The following is a 14,725-nucleotide window of genomic DNA, read 5'->3' as shown; positions in this document are numbered from 1 at the left end:
CTGCGGGATGGGGGATTTGGGCTCCAATGGGGTCCCAGCGGTGCGGTGTGGATGGCCTGGGATGTGCGGGCTCCGTGCTGAGCCGTGCCGGGCGCTTTGCGGGATGAGAGATGCCAAATGTGCTGCCAGGGATGGCCTGGCATGTATGGACTCCATGGGGAGCCCCGGGGCCGGCCCGCGGAGGGAAGGAGCAGCCCCAGGTTGTGTGAAAGGTTCGGGATGCGCCGGCTCCAGACGGACCCGGCCAGGAGGCGGGAGGGGTCCCGGCCGTGCCGCAGGGATGCTGAGGGGTGTCGGGGCTCCGCGGAGCCGCGGGGGCCGCGGGGAGGATCCCGGTGACCGTGCGGGGCTGGCGGGGGCTGTGCGGGCTCCGTGCTGAGCCCTGCGCGGCGTTTGGGGCGGGAGGGGCGAGCCCAGCCCTGAGCCTGGCAGGGGATGGGTGGATGGAGGGACCCCATGGGGCTGCACCCACTGAGGGGGACCCCAAAGAGCTGCGAGGGGGACCCCATGGGGCTGCACCCACTGAGAGGGACCCCACGAGGTTGTACCCACGGAGGGTGACCCCATAGCATTGTACCCATTGAGAGGGACCCCATGGGGCTGTACCCACTGAGGGGGACCCCATGGGGCTGCACCCACTGAGGGGGACCCCACGAGGTTGTACCCATTGAGGGGCTTCCCCGTGGGGTTGTACCCACTTAGGGGGACCCTACAGCTTTGTACCCACTGAGGGATTCCCCCATGGGGCCGTACCCACTGGAAGGGACCCCACGAGGTTGTACCCACTGAGGGGGACCCTATAGGGCTGTACCCACGGAGGGTGACCCCATAGCATTGTACCCATTGAGAGGGACCCCATGGGGCTGCACCCACTGAGGGGGACCCTATAGGGCTGTACCCACTGAAAGGGACCCCTCGAGGTTGTACCCACTGAGGGGGGTCCCCATGGGGTTGTACCCACTTAGGGGGACCCCAAAAGGTTGTTGTACCCATTGAAGGGGTTCCCCATGGGGCTGTACCCACTGAGGGGGACCCTATAGGGCTGTACCCACTGAGGGATTCCCCATGGGGCTGTACCCACTGAAAGGGACCCCTCGAGGTTGTACCCACTGAGGGGGTTCCCCATGGGGTTGTACCCACTTAGAGGGTCCCCAGCCGTGCCCTGGCTGCCGGGGCATGCACGGACCGCACGGGTTCGGCGCTGTCGGTGCGGTGTGGGGCTGAGGGCTCGGTCCCGCACACACCGTGTGGGACAGGAGCCCCGCACCGAGCTCCGTCCTGCCGTGCCCGGGGCTCTGCGGGGCAGGGATGCGTTCGGCGGCTCCCGGTGACCTCGCTGCCGGTGCCGCAGCCCCCGCGGGTCCCCGGTGACCTCGCTGCCGGTGCCGCAGCCCCCGCGGGTCCCGGTGCCGCAGCCCGGCCCGGGGCGCGGTGGGGCAGAGCGGGTGGAGCGGGGCAGGGGCCGACGCCCGGTGTCGGGCGTTATCAGCGGGGCACAGCCCGGCGCACCGGGCTGATGCAAGAGCCGCGGCGGGCCGGGGGGGCCGGGGGGGCCCGGGGCAGGCCGGGCTGGGGGCCGGGGGCCGCCGGTGCCGGGGCCAGGCGGGGCAGGAAGGAGACGGCCGAGTCAGAGGCTCGCCGTCCATCCCGCCGCCCCGCCGCGGCTCCCGCGCCCCGCCGGGGATCCCGCGTGGCCCCAGCGGGGATCCCGTGGCCCCCGCGGGGTGTCCGGGACCCCAGCCCGGCTCCCCCAGCCCCGGCCGGGAGCGAGCTCCTGCATCACCCTGGTGAGATCGCGGGGGGCCGGATCCCCCCAAAGCCGCCCATTGCCCTGACCTTGCCCCCGAGCCCCCAGCGGGGTCACCGGGCCGGGGGGGCGGGGGGCGGCCGGAGCCCCTCGGCCCGCCAGGCTCGGGGGGTCCCCAGGGGGCGGCTGGAATTGCGGCTTTGGGGGTCCCGGACCCCTCCTCAGAGACTCGGGGCGGGCGCGGGCGGGGGGCAGCAATGGGGGGGTTACGGGGGGGGGTCCGGAGCCCCCCGGGTCCCTCCGGGGCTGCCCTGGGGGGGGCGGGGGGGGCGCAGTGCGGGCAGGGCGCCCCCTGGCGGTTGTGCCGCGGAACAGCCCCGGGGCAGCTTGGGGGGCAGGGGACACACAGGGGACACAGGGGTCACAGGGGACACCCAGGGGACACCCAGGGGACACCCAGGGGACACAGGGGACACTCAGGGGACACAGGGGACACGCAGGGGACAGCCAGGGGACACAGGGGACACACAGGGGATACAGGAGACACACAGGGGACACAGGGGACACACAGGGGACACCCAGGGGACACAGGGGACACAGGGGAAGCGCAGGGGACACAGGGGTCACAGGGGACACAGGGGGCACAGGGGACACTCAGGGGATACAGAGGACACTGGGGTCACAGGGGACACACAGAGGACACAGGGAACATGCAGGGGAAGCACAGGGGACACAGGGACACAGGAGACATAGGGGACACAGAGGACACAGGGGTCACAGGGGGCACAGGGGCACAGGGGACACTCAGGGGATACAGGGGTCACAGGGCACACAGGGGACACACAGGGGACACAGGGGTCACAGGAGACACAGGGGACACTCAGGGGACACACGGGTCACAGGGGACACAGAGGGGACACAGAGGACACAGGGGTCACAGGGGACACAGGGGACACGCAGGGGACACAGGGGTCACGGGGGGTGTGGGCACTGCATGCTGCAGGGATCTGGGGCTGATGGAAGGGCAGCAGAGGGGCCTCCCCAGCTGAGCACCCTGGGCGGGTTTGGGGTGCTCACCCCATCCGGGTTTGAGGTGTCCTGTGAGTCCAGCTGTGCCTCAGTTTCCCCCCTCTACCTTTCCCCTCTGCCGGGGGCTGGGGCTGTGTGTGGGGGATGTGGGACCCCAGCCCGTGTGTGTGGGACTGGATGGGGCCCTCCTGCAGGTGCGAGGGGCTGCAGGGGGCTGTAGGACCCCAGACACGTGCCTGGGTCTGTACAGGACCCCCACCCACGCACGAGAGGGGGGTGTGGGGTCGCAGCCCCTGAGCGTGGGTCCATAGGGGACCCCACCCTGGCTGTGACCCCAGCACAGGGCACGGCGTGCGTGGGCACGGGTGGCTCAGGGCAGCATGCCACGTCCCTGGTGGGAGGCTCTGCCGTGCCCTGACGTCCGTTCCCGTCCCGTGTGGCAGCAGGGCAGGGCATGACCTCCCTGGGGACCCCCGAGCCCGGGCCCTCCCAGCCCGTGGGGAGCGGGTCGGGCGGGCAGGGGCTGCGGGGACAAACAGCCCTTGGGACAAACGCCGCTATCCCTCCCGGGGGCACCGAGCGATGCCCTCTCTGCCTGCTCTCCGCTAACTTGTTCTCTCTCGTTTCCCCGTGCCCGCCCCGCAGAGCGCCCGCCGGGTTATGGTGGCACCGGGCTGAGCGCCGGGACGCGCCGAGGCGGCAGCGGGGGCCGAGCCCGGAGCCATGGAGGGGCCTGGCCAGGTAGGGACCCCCGGCCCCCGCCCCGGCTCCGCGCTGCGCCCCCCGGCACGGCCCCGGCACGGCCTCGGCGCGGCCCAGCCCGCTGACCCCGCTCTGTGTCCCGCAGGAGGCCTACGAGGAGGGGATGAGGAGGAGCCTGGACCCCGAAGGCTACGAGGACCCCGGGCTGAAGAGCTCCCACCTGTCGCTGGGCGAGATGAGCAGTGAGTGGCTCTGGGGCGCTGGGGGCGCCGGGGGCGTGGGCACCGCGGGGCTGGCATTGCATGGGCACCAGCGTCACAGGGTGCCGGCGCTGCGGGGTGTGGCAGGGCATGGGTACCGATGTGGCAGAGGTGACAGCGTTGCGTGTGTGAGCACGGCATAACGCGGGTGACAGCTTTGCAGGGGTGATGGCACCACAGGGGCACTGGCACCAGCTGGGTGCCAGCGTTGCAGGGCCACCGGTGGCTCAAGGTCAGGCGTTGTGTGGGCAGAGTTTTGTGGGTGCCGCTGTGCGGGGACACCAGCATGGCTCAGGGTCATTGCATGGGCACCAGCAGTGCGTGGGCACGGGTGTTTCACGGCTGCCAGCTTCTTGTGGGCACGCATGGCACATTAGCACTGCGTTGCATGGGTGCCAGCAATGCATGGGCACAGGTGTTCCATGGCTGCCAGCTTCTGGTGGGCACGCATGGCTCGTTGGCACGGTGCTGCATGGGCACCAGCAGTGCATGGGCACAGGCGTTTCATGGCTGCCAGCTTCTGGTGGGCACGCGTGGCACACCGGCACGGCGCTGCATGGGCGCCAGCATGGTGCAGGCACGTTGCATGGGTGGCACAGATGAGTTGCATGAGCACACAGGTCTTGCATGGACGCGTTCCCCGGGTGCCAGCGTGGCAGTGGCAGCAGGGCCAGGCAGGGACACCCCCTCAGGGCAGTGAGTCCCTCTGCGGTGCCACCTCCAGCCGCGGGTGCCCGGAGCGGGGCTGAGCTTGGGGACACCCGAGCTCCTTGAGCCCCCCGAGAAGGAGGTGAGGGCAGTGTGGGCACTTGTGCCACGCAGCACCCCCTGCCCAGGCACGGCCGTTTCGGAGCTGCCACCCCGAGGGGCTCTTTGTCACCGTGGGGTGGCACAGACGGGGTAACGCTGCCCCCTGTTCTGCGCAGGGGCCGGCGCTGGCATCGGGTCCCCGCTGCAGGCGTGGAGAGCCAGGGCCGAGGAGATGAATCCCCTGCGGTGAGTGCCCAGGTCGGGGCTGGCACCCCGGGGCAGGCTGGGGGCACCCGCGGTGCCCGCGCTGAAGCCCCGTGCCCGCGCTGTGTGTTTTGCAGCCAGTATCTGCCCGGCCGCCGGGGATTTTATGACCTGGACGGGAAGCGGCGCTCGGCCGGGGCTCCCCCGGGCCCCCCCAGCCGTGGCCAAGGGCAGCGTGAGTGACCGCGGGGGCCCCGGCGGACAAAGCCCGGCCCCGGCGTGCCCCCCACCCCGAGCTGCCCACCCCCGTGTCCCCCCGTCCCGCGTGGGGACCGTCACCCACCCGGGCGTCAGGGCACGCCGCGGGGTGACCGCTGCCGCTTGCCCGTAATCGCCCAGTGATTGCGGATAAATAAACTCTTTGTTTGGGGTGAGGACAAGAACCACTCGGGGCTGAACGCCGGCTGGCGCCGGGCGGCTCGGTGGCGGTGGCGGCGGGCAGGGACGGGGACGCGCTCGTGCCCGCGTGCCAGGGCCAGCGCCGTCGGGGACACGGTGCCAGGGGACGCGCCCCGTGCCCGCTCCCGAGGGCGCAGCATCCTTGCCCCGGCAGAGCGGGGTGCGGCTCCCGCAGCATCGCCCCGCGGGGCGGGTGGCACGGCCGGGGGAGCGCGGTGTCCCCGCCGGGGGTGTAGGGACGCGGGGTGAGCCTGTCCCCGCCGTGGGGTGACAGCGGGCGGGCGGGAGCCGCGCTGGTGTTTACTGTCAGCAAAGGAAGTGCTGCGGGATTTACGGTGCGCACGGGCATCGGTGCCCGCGTTGTAGGCACGGCGCTGCGGGGACATGGGGAGCGCAGGGGGGGCCGCAGGTAGGCAGGGGACGGGGACGGGGACACGGCGGGGCCAGGCTGGCCGGGGATGTGCTGTCGCCGTGTCCCCATGCCTGTGCTCGGTGCTGGGGCTGTGCCACCAGCGCTGTCCTCACCCCGGCTCCATGGATGTCCCCAGGCTGTCACCCTGCCCCAGGGTGGGTGCGAGGGACCGAGGTGGGCACCGGCAGGGCGAGAGATGGCAGAGAGGCACATCCGGCAAACTCCAGCTGGGTGTGGGGTGGGACAACGCGGGAGGCACATCCGCAGTGCCCAGCAGGGCTGGGGTGGGGATGGTGGAGACGGGGACACGTCCAGGTGACCCCAAAGGGGCTGGGATGGGTGTGATGGTAGAGGCACCTCAAGCAGGGGGTTCGGGCTGGGGCTGACACCTTGGTGGCTCCACTTGCAGCTGTGTCCGTGACCGATGTGGACCTGGAGGCAGCAGGGAGCAGGAGGCTCCTGTCCCAGCCGGACAGCCACGAGGTGGGTGCTGCCCCAGGGACCCCCATTGCCTCCCCGTTCTGGGGCTGGGTGGGCTGTGGTCACGGTGGGACCAAGCTCACAGGGCACTGAGGGGGATGCTGAGAGTCCTGGGGGTCCCAGTGTGACCAGGACATGCTGAGCCCTCCATCTCTGCCTGCAGGGATACGTGGAGCTGCACGAGCTGGTCCTGGACAATGCAAAGGACTTGTGCTGGATGGAGGCCGGCCACTGGCTCAGGCTGGAGGAGGACTTCCAGGAGTCCGGGGACTGGAGCCAGCCCCACCTGTCCTTCCTGACCTACCACAGCCTCCTGGAGATCCGCCGGGCCCTCAGCAAAGGTGGGCACAGCTCCGGGGAGCACCAGGAGGGGGGTGAGCACCCTGCGCTGGCCGGATGGTGACAGTGCTGTCCCCACAGGTGCCATCCTCCTCAACATGGAGGCCAACTCGCTGCCCGCCATCGTCCACATCCTGCTGGACCAGCTCATCTACGAGGGGCAGATGAAGCCGCAGGACCGGGACGATGTCATGAGGACGCTGCTCCTGCGCCACAGGTACGGCCAGGGCGGGGGTCCCGGGGGGTCCCGGGCTCTGGGACCCTCCCCAGTGTGTGCAGGGAGCTGGAGCTTGGCTCTGGGTGGGAAAGCTCTGCCCCTCATCCCTCTTTGGGGGTTCCCGTGCGCCCCCGGGGCTGGGGCTGTGCTGGGCAGCAGTTGGGGGCGCCGGGGCGTGTGACACCCCCCCGTGTCCCCAGCCACCCCACCGAGGACGAGTCGGTGTGGACGATGCCGCCGGCGCTGGTGCAGCGCTCGGGCACCGGCAGGGCCGACGTGGAGCGGCCTCTCCTGAGGGAGCAGCGGCCCGTGGAGATGAGCAGGATGGCGGGGAAGGAGCAGGTGAGGGGGGACAGGGGGCTCGGGGGGCGCTGGGGACATTGGGGTGCGGGCTGGGAGCGGGAGATGCGCACTGGGTGCACACACACTGTGGCACACGCAGGTGCACACGCACGCACACACACGCAGGGAACAGTGGGGACACTTTGGGGACAGAAGGGGGACTCGGGAATAGTGGGGGACATGCAGAGGTGGAGAGGGACATACAAGGAACAGAAGGAGGGTCACGGGATAGAGTGGGACGTGCATGGAGAGGGAGATGCAGGGGAACACGCAGGGGGTGGTGGGTGGCACACACAGGGGCAGAGAGGGGGGACATGCAGGGTACACAGGGGACCACAGGGGACAGCCACCAAGGCTGATTCCTGCCCTCCATCTGCCTGCAACAGAGCGGGGTCCCCAAACCCCAACTCCTGGAGACGATCCCAGAGGGTGCTGAGGCCACCCTGGTCCTTGTGGGTGAGTGGTCAGAGGGATGGGGGTGCTGGGTGCTGGGTGCTGGGTGCTGGGTGCTGGGCTGGGATCGGGGTGCAGGTGCAGGGTTGGGGTGCAGGGGGTGCTTTGCCATGTGCCCCTCGCTGTGCTCGCTCACACGCTGCTTTTCTTGTGCCTTTTTTGCCTCTCCCCCTCCTCAGCTCTCGCCACCGCCTGCTGCTGCTCAGCGCTGCTCGCTGGGTTCCTCTCCCCATGTCCCTTGTCCCCATGTCCTCATGCCTCTATGTGCCCTGCGTCCCCGTGTCCCAATGTCCCTGTACTCCCATACCCACCCATCCGTGTGTCCGTGTGTCCTTGTGTCCGTGTGTCCCCGTGTCCCAATGTCCCTGTACTCCCATACCCACCCATCTGTGTGTCCGTGTGTCCCTGTGTCCCCATGTCCCAATGTCCCTGTACTCCCATACCCACCCATCCGTGTGTCCGTGTGTCTGTGTGTCTCTGTGTCCCCATGTCCCAATGTCCCTGTACTCTCATACTCACCCATCCGTGTGTCCGTGTGTCCCTGTGTCCCCATGTCCCAATGTCCCTGTACTCCCACACCCACCCATCCATGTGTCCGTGTGTCACTGTGCCCGTGCGTCCCTGTGCCCGTGCCCCACGTCCCTGTACTTGCACGCCCACTTACCCCTTTGTCCCAGTGCCCTTTGTGCCCCTGTCCCATTCTCCTTGTCCCCTCTGTGTCACCTCGTCTCCATTCCTGGTGTCCCCACGTTTTGCTGTCCCCGTGTCCCTGTGCTCCCACGTCTCCCGTGTCCCTGTGCGTGCTCCCCCATGATCCCTGTCCCGTCCCATCCTCCCCCCAGGCTGTGCAGCCTTCCTGGAGCAGCCCGTGCTGGCCTTTGTGCGCCTGAAGGACGCGGTGACACTGGACGGTGTCCTCGACGTGTCCATCCCCGTCCGCTTCCTCGTCGTGGTGCTGGGGCCCGACACGCCCCACATCAGCTACCACGAGATCGGCCGTGCCATCGGCACCATGATGTCCGAGAGGGTACGGCCACCCCCAGTGCCACCAGCCACCCCCGAGCACCTGGGGGAGCAGCGTGTCCCCCCTGTGCCACGTCCCACTCTGATCCCCGTGTTCCCAAGACTCCGTGTCCTCACCTCCCTGTGTCCCCTCATCCCCAAGCCCTGGGGTGTCCCCTTATCCCCAAGCCCTGGGGTGTCCCCTTATCCCCCTCTCCCTGTGTCCCCTCATCCCCAAGCCCTGGGGTGTCCCCACGTCCCCAAGCCCTGTGCCCCCTTATCCCCCAGCTCTGGGGTGTCCCTATGTCCCCCTCTCCCTGTGTCCCCTTATCCCCATCTCTGTGTCCTCTTGTTCCCAAGCCCTGTGTCCCCACGTCCCCAAGCCCTGTGCCCCCTTATCCCCAAGCCCTGGGGTGTCCCCTCATCTCCCTCTCCCTGTGTCCCCTCATCCCCAAGCCCTGTGCCCCCTTATCCCCAAGCCCTGGGGTGTCCCCATGTCCCCCTCTCCCTGCATTCCCTTATCCTCAAGCCCTGTGTCCCTTTATCCCCAAGCCCTGGGGTGTCCCCACGTCCCCCTCACCCTGTGTCCCCTTATCCCCATCTTTGTGTCCTCTTGTTCCCAAGCCCTGTGTCCCCTTATCCCCCAGCTCTGGGGTGTCCCTATGTCCCCCTCTCCCTGTGTCCCTTTATCCCCAAGCTCTGGGATGTCCCCTTATCCCCAAGCCCTGGGGTGTCCCCATGTCCCCCTCTCCCTGTGTCCCTTTATCCCCAAGCCCTGTGTCCCCTTATCCCCATCTTTGTCCTCTTGTTCCCAAGCCCTGTGTCCCCTTATCTCCAAGCTCTGGGATGTCCCCATGTCCCCCTCTCCCTGTGTCCCCTTATCCCCAAGCCCTGGGGTGTCCCCATGTCCCCCTCACCCTGTGTCCCCTTATCCCCTCTTACCCCATGTCCCCTTATCCCCAAGCCCTGGGGTGTCCCCATGTCCCCCTCACCCTCTGTCCCCTTATCCCCAAGCCCTGGGGTGTCCCCATGTCCCCCTCTCCCCGTGTCCCCTTATCCCCAAGCCCTGGGGTGCCCCCTGTCCCCCCTCACCCTCTGTCCCCTTATCCCCAAGCCCTGGGGTGCCCCCCTGTCCCCCTCTCCCCGTGTCCCCTTATCCCCAAGCCCTGGGGTGCCCCCTGTCCCCCCTCACCCTCTGTCCCCTTATCCCCAAGCCCTGGGGTGTCCCCATGTCCCCCTCTCCCTGCATTCCCTTATCCTCAAGCCCTGTGCCCCCTTATCCCCAAGCCCTGGGGTGTCCCCCTGTCCCCCCTCACCCTGTGTCCCCTTATCCCCTCTTACCCCATGTCCCCTTATCCCCAAGCCCTGGGATGTCCCCTTATCCCCAAGCCCTGGGGTGTCCCCATGTCCCTCTCCCCGTGTCCCCTTATCCCCAAGCCCTGGGGTGTCCCCATGTCCCCCTCTCCCCGTGTCCCGTTATCCCCAAGCCCTGGGGTGCCCCCCTGTCCCCCCTCACCCCGTGTCCCGTGGTGGCACCCACCGCGGCTCAGTCCCCACCCCGTGTCCCCGCAGGTGTTCCGCCGGGACGCGTACCTGGCCGAGGGCCGGCCGGAGCTGCTGCGGGCCGTGGAGGATTTCCTGGACGCCAGCATCGTCCTGCCGCCCAGCGAGGCCCCCAGCGAGCCGCTGCTCCGCGCCCTGGTGCCGCTGCAGCGGGAGCTGCTCCGACGGCGCTACCAGCCCCTGGAGAGGCTGCACATCGGGGACTTCCTGAAGGATCTGGGTACGGCAGGGACCCCCGCAGTCCGCTGTGCCCGGTGGGACCCCCTCCTTGCACACGGGGTCCCTCATGGGCAGCCGGTGTGTCCCCAGGGAAGGACGAGGCGGCTGCGGAGGATGACGACCCCCTGCGCAGGACGGGGCGGCCCTTTGGGGGGCTGGTGCGGGACATCCGCCGCCGCTACCCCAAATACCTCAGCGACATCAAGGATGCCCTGAACCCCCAGTGCCTGGCCGCCGTCATCTTCATCTACTTCGCGGCGCTGTCCCCCGCCATCACCTTCGGGGGCTTGCTGGGTAATGGGGGGACAGGCTGGGGGCGCTCCTGGGGACGGGGATGTCCCCGCAGCTGGGCGTGGGGCTGGGGGTGTCTCTGCCCAGGGGGGCTCTTCCCCCCAATCCCAGTGCCCAGAGGTGTGAGATAGGGGCACAGCGCTGTCCCCCCAGCTGGGTGTGGGGCTGGGGGTGTCTCTGCCCATGGGGATGCTCTCCCCCCCAGTCCCGGTGCCCAGAGGAGTGGGGTGTGGGCACAGCGCTGACCCCCCAGCTGGGTGTGGGGCTGGGGGTGTCTCTGCCCATGGAGGTTCTTCCCCCCAATCCCAATGCCCAAAGGAGTGGGGTGTGGGCACAGCGCTGTCCCCCCAGCCCGGCACCCACCGTCTCCGCTCCCACCAGGTGAGAAGACCAAGGGGATGATGGGGGTGTCAGAGCTGCTCATCTCCACCTGTGTGCAGTGCGTGCTCTTCAGCCTCCTCAGCGCCCAGCCCCTCCTCGTCGTCGGCTTCTCGGGACCCCTGCTGGTCTTTGAGGAAGCCTTTTACTCGGTGGGTGCCCCCTGTGGCCCTGGGTGCCTCCCAGCTGCCACCAGCTGTCCCCACAGTGAGGCTGGGGTGTCCCCACCAGCTTTGGGACAGGAACAGGGACGGGGATGGGGATGAGGGGTGCCCACACCCTGACAGGGCTGTGCCCTCTGGCTCCCCAGTTCTGCAGCAGCAATGGCCTGGAGTACATCGTGGGACGGGTCTGGATCGGGTTCTGGCTGATCCTGCTGGTGCTGGTGGTGGTGGCGTGCGAGGGCAGCTTCCTGGTGCGCTACCTGTCCCGCTACACGCAGGAGATCTTCTCCTTCCTCATCTCCCTCATCTTCATCTTCGAGACCTTCTCCAAGCTGGTCACGGTGAGGGGCACGGGGGTCCCACGGCGGGGGTGGGGGGCTGCAGATTGTGGTTATCACCCAGGTTTCCATGGAAACAGTGGGATGCAGGTGAGGGATGGAGTCTCCTGGTGCTGCCTCCCCTTTTCCAGGTGTTTCCCAGCTCACGAGGCCCCTTCCAGTGCTGACTGCTCTGTGATCCTGCGATCCACGCTTCTCTCTGCAGAGGGATTTTGGGGCACACTTGTCCATCCCCACTGTACCACGCAGCCCTTGCTCTGTCCCCACTTCCAAAACCACAAAAACACCCCCTGCTCAGTCTGTGCTGGGCTCTCAGCCTCTCCCAGCCCCTGGCTGCCATCCTGAACCCACATGGAAGCTGCCACAGGGCTCCCACCACGGCAGGGGGTGCAAGGCATCCCCATCCCCACTCTCCCTCACCCTCTCCCCTTCTCTCCCCAGATTTTCAAGCAACACCCACTGAAGAGGGAATACAGCGTGCAGGCTGAGGTGCAGCCCGGGGTGCCCGAGCCCAACACGGCGCTGCTGTCCCTGGTGCTCATGGCTGGCACCTTCTTCCTGGCCTACTTCCTCCGCGTGTTCAAGAACAGCTCCTTCCTGCCCGGCAAGGTGAGGGTCCCCCTGCGCCCAGGGGGGACAAGATCTGGGGGTTCAGTGGCTGTTCCTGCAGGGGAAGGAAGGGGTGGTGGGACCCCCGGGACGAAGGGCCCCGCAGGTTCCTCATGCTGTCCCCACAGGTGCGGCGCCTGATCGGGGACTTTGGGGTGCCCATTTCCATCTTCATCATGGCACTGGCTGATTTCTTCATCAACGACACCTACACCCAGGTCTGGGAGGGCAGGGCTGGGGGGGAAGGGTGTGCCCACATGGGGACACGGGAGAGGGTGCTCATCCCTGTGTCCCACCCCTCACTGTGCCATCTCTGCTGCCCTCCAGAAACTCAGCGTCCCCAAAGGGCTGCAGGTCACCAACGCCACTGCCCGGGGCTGGTTCATCCACCCCATGGGCAACACCACCCCCTTCCCCATCTGGATGATGTTTGCCTCCGTGATTCCCGCCCTGCTGGTCTTCATCCTCATCTTCCTCGAGACGCAGATCACCACGTGAGGACGAGGGTGTGGGCAGGGGAGGGCTGTGGGGTGCCCTGGCGGGCTGGGGATGGAGGGCACCTCCCCTGGCACTGTGTCACCAACTGCTCCCCGCGTCCTCCCCACAGCCTCATCGTCAGCAAGCCCGAGAGGAAGCTGGTGAAGGGCACGGGCTTCCACCTGGACCTGCTGCTGATCGTGGCCATGGGGGGGCTGGCAGCCCTCTTTGGCATGCCCTGGCTCAGTGCCACCACCGTGCGCACCATCACCCACGCCAACGCCCTCACCATCATGAGCAAGACCTCGGCCCCGGGGGGCAAAGCCCAGATCCTGGAGGTCAAGGAGCAGCGCATCAGCGGCCTGCTGGTGGCTGTGCTCATTGGTGAGCTGGGCAGGGGTCCCCGGATGGGCAGCGAGGGTCGGGGGTCCCCAGGGACTCTCCCCAAGCTCTCCTTCTCCCCCACAGGCGTCTCCATCCTGATGGAGCCCATCCTGAAGTACATCCCCCTGGCTGTGCTCTTTGGCATCTTCCTCTACATGGGCGTCACCTCCCTCTTTGGCATCCAGCTCTTTGACCGCATCCTGCTCCTGCTGAAGCCCCCCAAGTACCACCCTGATGAGCCCTACGTCACCAGGGTGAGTGGGCTGTGGGTTTGGGGCGTCCTGGGGCTCCCCAGAGAGCCAAGTCCTCCTTCAGCACTGCTGGGTGGGACCCTGCACTGCTCCCCCAGCAGCCAACACCCCACAAAGGTGTGGGACACTGTCCCTCTCCTCAATGTGGGACACTGTCCCTGTCCTCAACCCTCTGCTCCTCGTCCCACAGGTGAAGACTTGGAGGATGCACCTCTTCACCTTCACCCAGATCGTTTTCCTGGTGGTGCTGTGGGTGGTGAAGTCCACGCCGGCCTCGCTGGCTCTGCCCTTTGTCCTCATCCTCACCGTGCCCCTGCGGCGCTTCCTGCTGCCCAGGATCTTCCGGGACATCGAGCTCAAATGTGTACGCAGCCCTGGCACTGCCAGCCCTGTGCCAGCCCCGCCTCTCTCCCTGCTCCTGCTCCTGTCCTCGGCTCCATTTCTGCCTCATTCCTGTCCCTGTTCTCCTCCCCGTCACCATCTCCACCCTCCCTCTGTCCCCATCCCCATCTCTGTCACCATCTGCATCCCTCATTCCCACCCGTGTCCCCATCCCTGCCCCATCCCTGTCCCTATCCTATTCCTTTCCCCAGCCTCATCCCAGCCCCTCCCTCATCTCCAGCCCCAGCAGGGTCCCTGTCCTCCATCCTGTCCCCATCAGTGTTCCTGTCCCATTCCTGTCCCCATCCCAGTCCCTATTCCCACACCATCCCCATCAGTGTCCCTGTCCCACTCCTGTCCCCATCCCTGTCCCTGTCCCATTCCTGTCCCCATCCATCCCTGTCCCCATCCCTGTCCCTGTCCCCATCCCTGTCCTTGTCCCACTCCTGTCCCCCTCCCTGTCCCTGTCCCCATCCCCATCCCCATCCCTGTCCCCACCCTGTCCCCACCCCGTCCCCCTCACGGCCTCTCCTCCCTCAGCTGGACGCAGATGACGCCGTGGTGACCTTTGACGAGGCCGAGGGGACAGATGTGTACAACGAGGTGCAGATGCCCAGCTAAGGGCGCCCCCAACGCCCCCCCAGCTGCACTGCTGCCATCCTGAGGCCGCCGGGCCACCAACGAGGACTGGGGACACAGTCCCCACCTGCCCACCCTTGGGAATGGAGCCTTTTTGTTGTTTTTCCCTTTTTTTTTTTTTTTTTTGGTCTATTTTTAAAAGGATTTTGGATGATGTGATCTCACCCCCACTTTGCTGCCTGCTGGGGAAGGGGCTGGGCTGCCCGGGCCCCATGTGCCACCCATGGCAAGGTGGATGTGACGCTGTCCTGTCCCCAAGGCCACCACCAGCGTGGGAAAGAGCTGGAGGAAGACCCTGGAGGGAGGAGGAGGAGGAAGGCAGGGACAGAGATACAGCAGGATGGAGTTCTCCCACCATCCTCCTCCTCCTCAGGGAGCCCCCCCAGCCCAGCCCCTCTCCCCAGATGAACTTTGAACAAGCTGGGACAGACCCATCACCCTGTGGAGCCTTTTCCCCATTTTCTCCATCACCTGCTTCACAGGATGGTGGCAGCTTCTCCACTGCACTCCCAGCACATCCCAGATCCAGGGTGTAAATAGCCCAGCAAGGGGGTTTATACATTTACAATGAAAACAATCATGCTTAAAACGCACAGAAAAATACTTCCAGTTATGCTGATGCTTCTGCAGGTAAA

General features: G+C 67.3%; 1 protein-coding gene across 1 annotated transcript; it reads left to right on the top strand.

The window, feature by feature from the left end:
• Positions 1-3,427: 3,427 nt before the first annotated feature.
• Positions 3,428-14,098, top strand: SLC4A1 (solute carrier family 4 member 1 (Diego blood group)). The gene is made up of 19 exons (XM_058041606.1): positions 3,428-3,517; positions 3,624-3,720; positions 5,973-6,046; positions 6,207-6,384; positions 6,464-6,599; positions 6,800-6,941; positions 7,328-7,397; positions 8,237-8,421; positions 9,969-10,179; positions 10,269-10,472; positions 10,851-10,999; positions 11,158-11,352; positions 11,791-11,958; positions 12,087-12,176; positions 12,286-12,452; positions 12,566-12,819; positions 12,904-13,073; positions 13,261-13,434; positions 13,992-14,098. Exons 1-19 carry the CDS (start codon positions 3,500-3,502, stop codon positions 14,070-14,072), a joined length of 2,763 nt encoding a protein of 920 aa, XP_057897589.1. The 5' UTR covers positions 3,428-3,499; the 3' UTR covers positions 14,073-14,098.
• Positions 14,099-14,725: the final 627 nt, after the last annotated feature.

This window comes from Melospiza georgiana, chromosome 28 (assembly GCF_028018845.1).
Source record: "Melospiza georgiana isolate bMelGeo1 chromosome 28, bMelGeo1.pri, whole genome shotgun sequence".
In the NCBI taxonomy this organism is placed as follows: domain Eukaryota; kingdom Metazoa; phylum Chordata; class Aves; order Passeriformes; family Passerellidae; genus Melospiza; species Melospiza georgiana.
This window is presented reverse-complemented; position numbering and strand designations above follow the sequence as displayed.

What these genes read in the sequence shown, in the direction of transcription:
- SLC4A1 (XM_058041606.1), top strand. An exon ending in CCCAGCCGGACAGCCACGAG is followed by an intron (nt 6,047 to 6,206) that starts GTGGGTGCTGCC and finishes CTCTGCCTGCAG; the next exon opens with GGATACGTGGAGCTGCACGA. An exon ending in GCTCCTTCCTGCCCGGCAAG is followed by an intron (nt 11,959 to 12,086) that starts GTGAGGGTCCCC and finishes CTGTCCCCACAG; the next exon opens with GTGCGGCGCCTGATCGGGGA.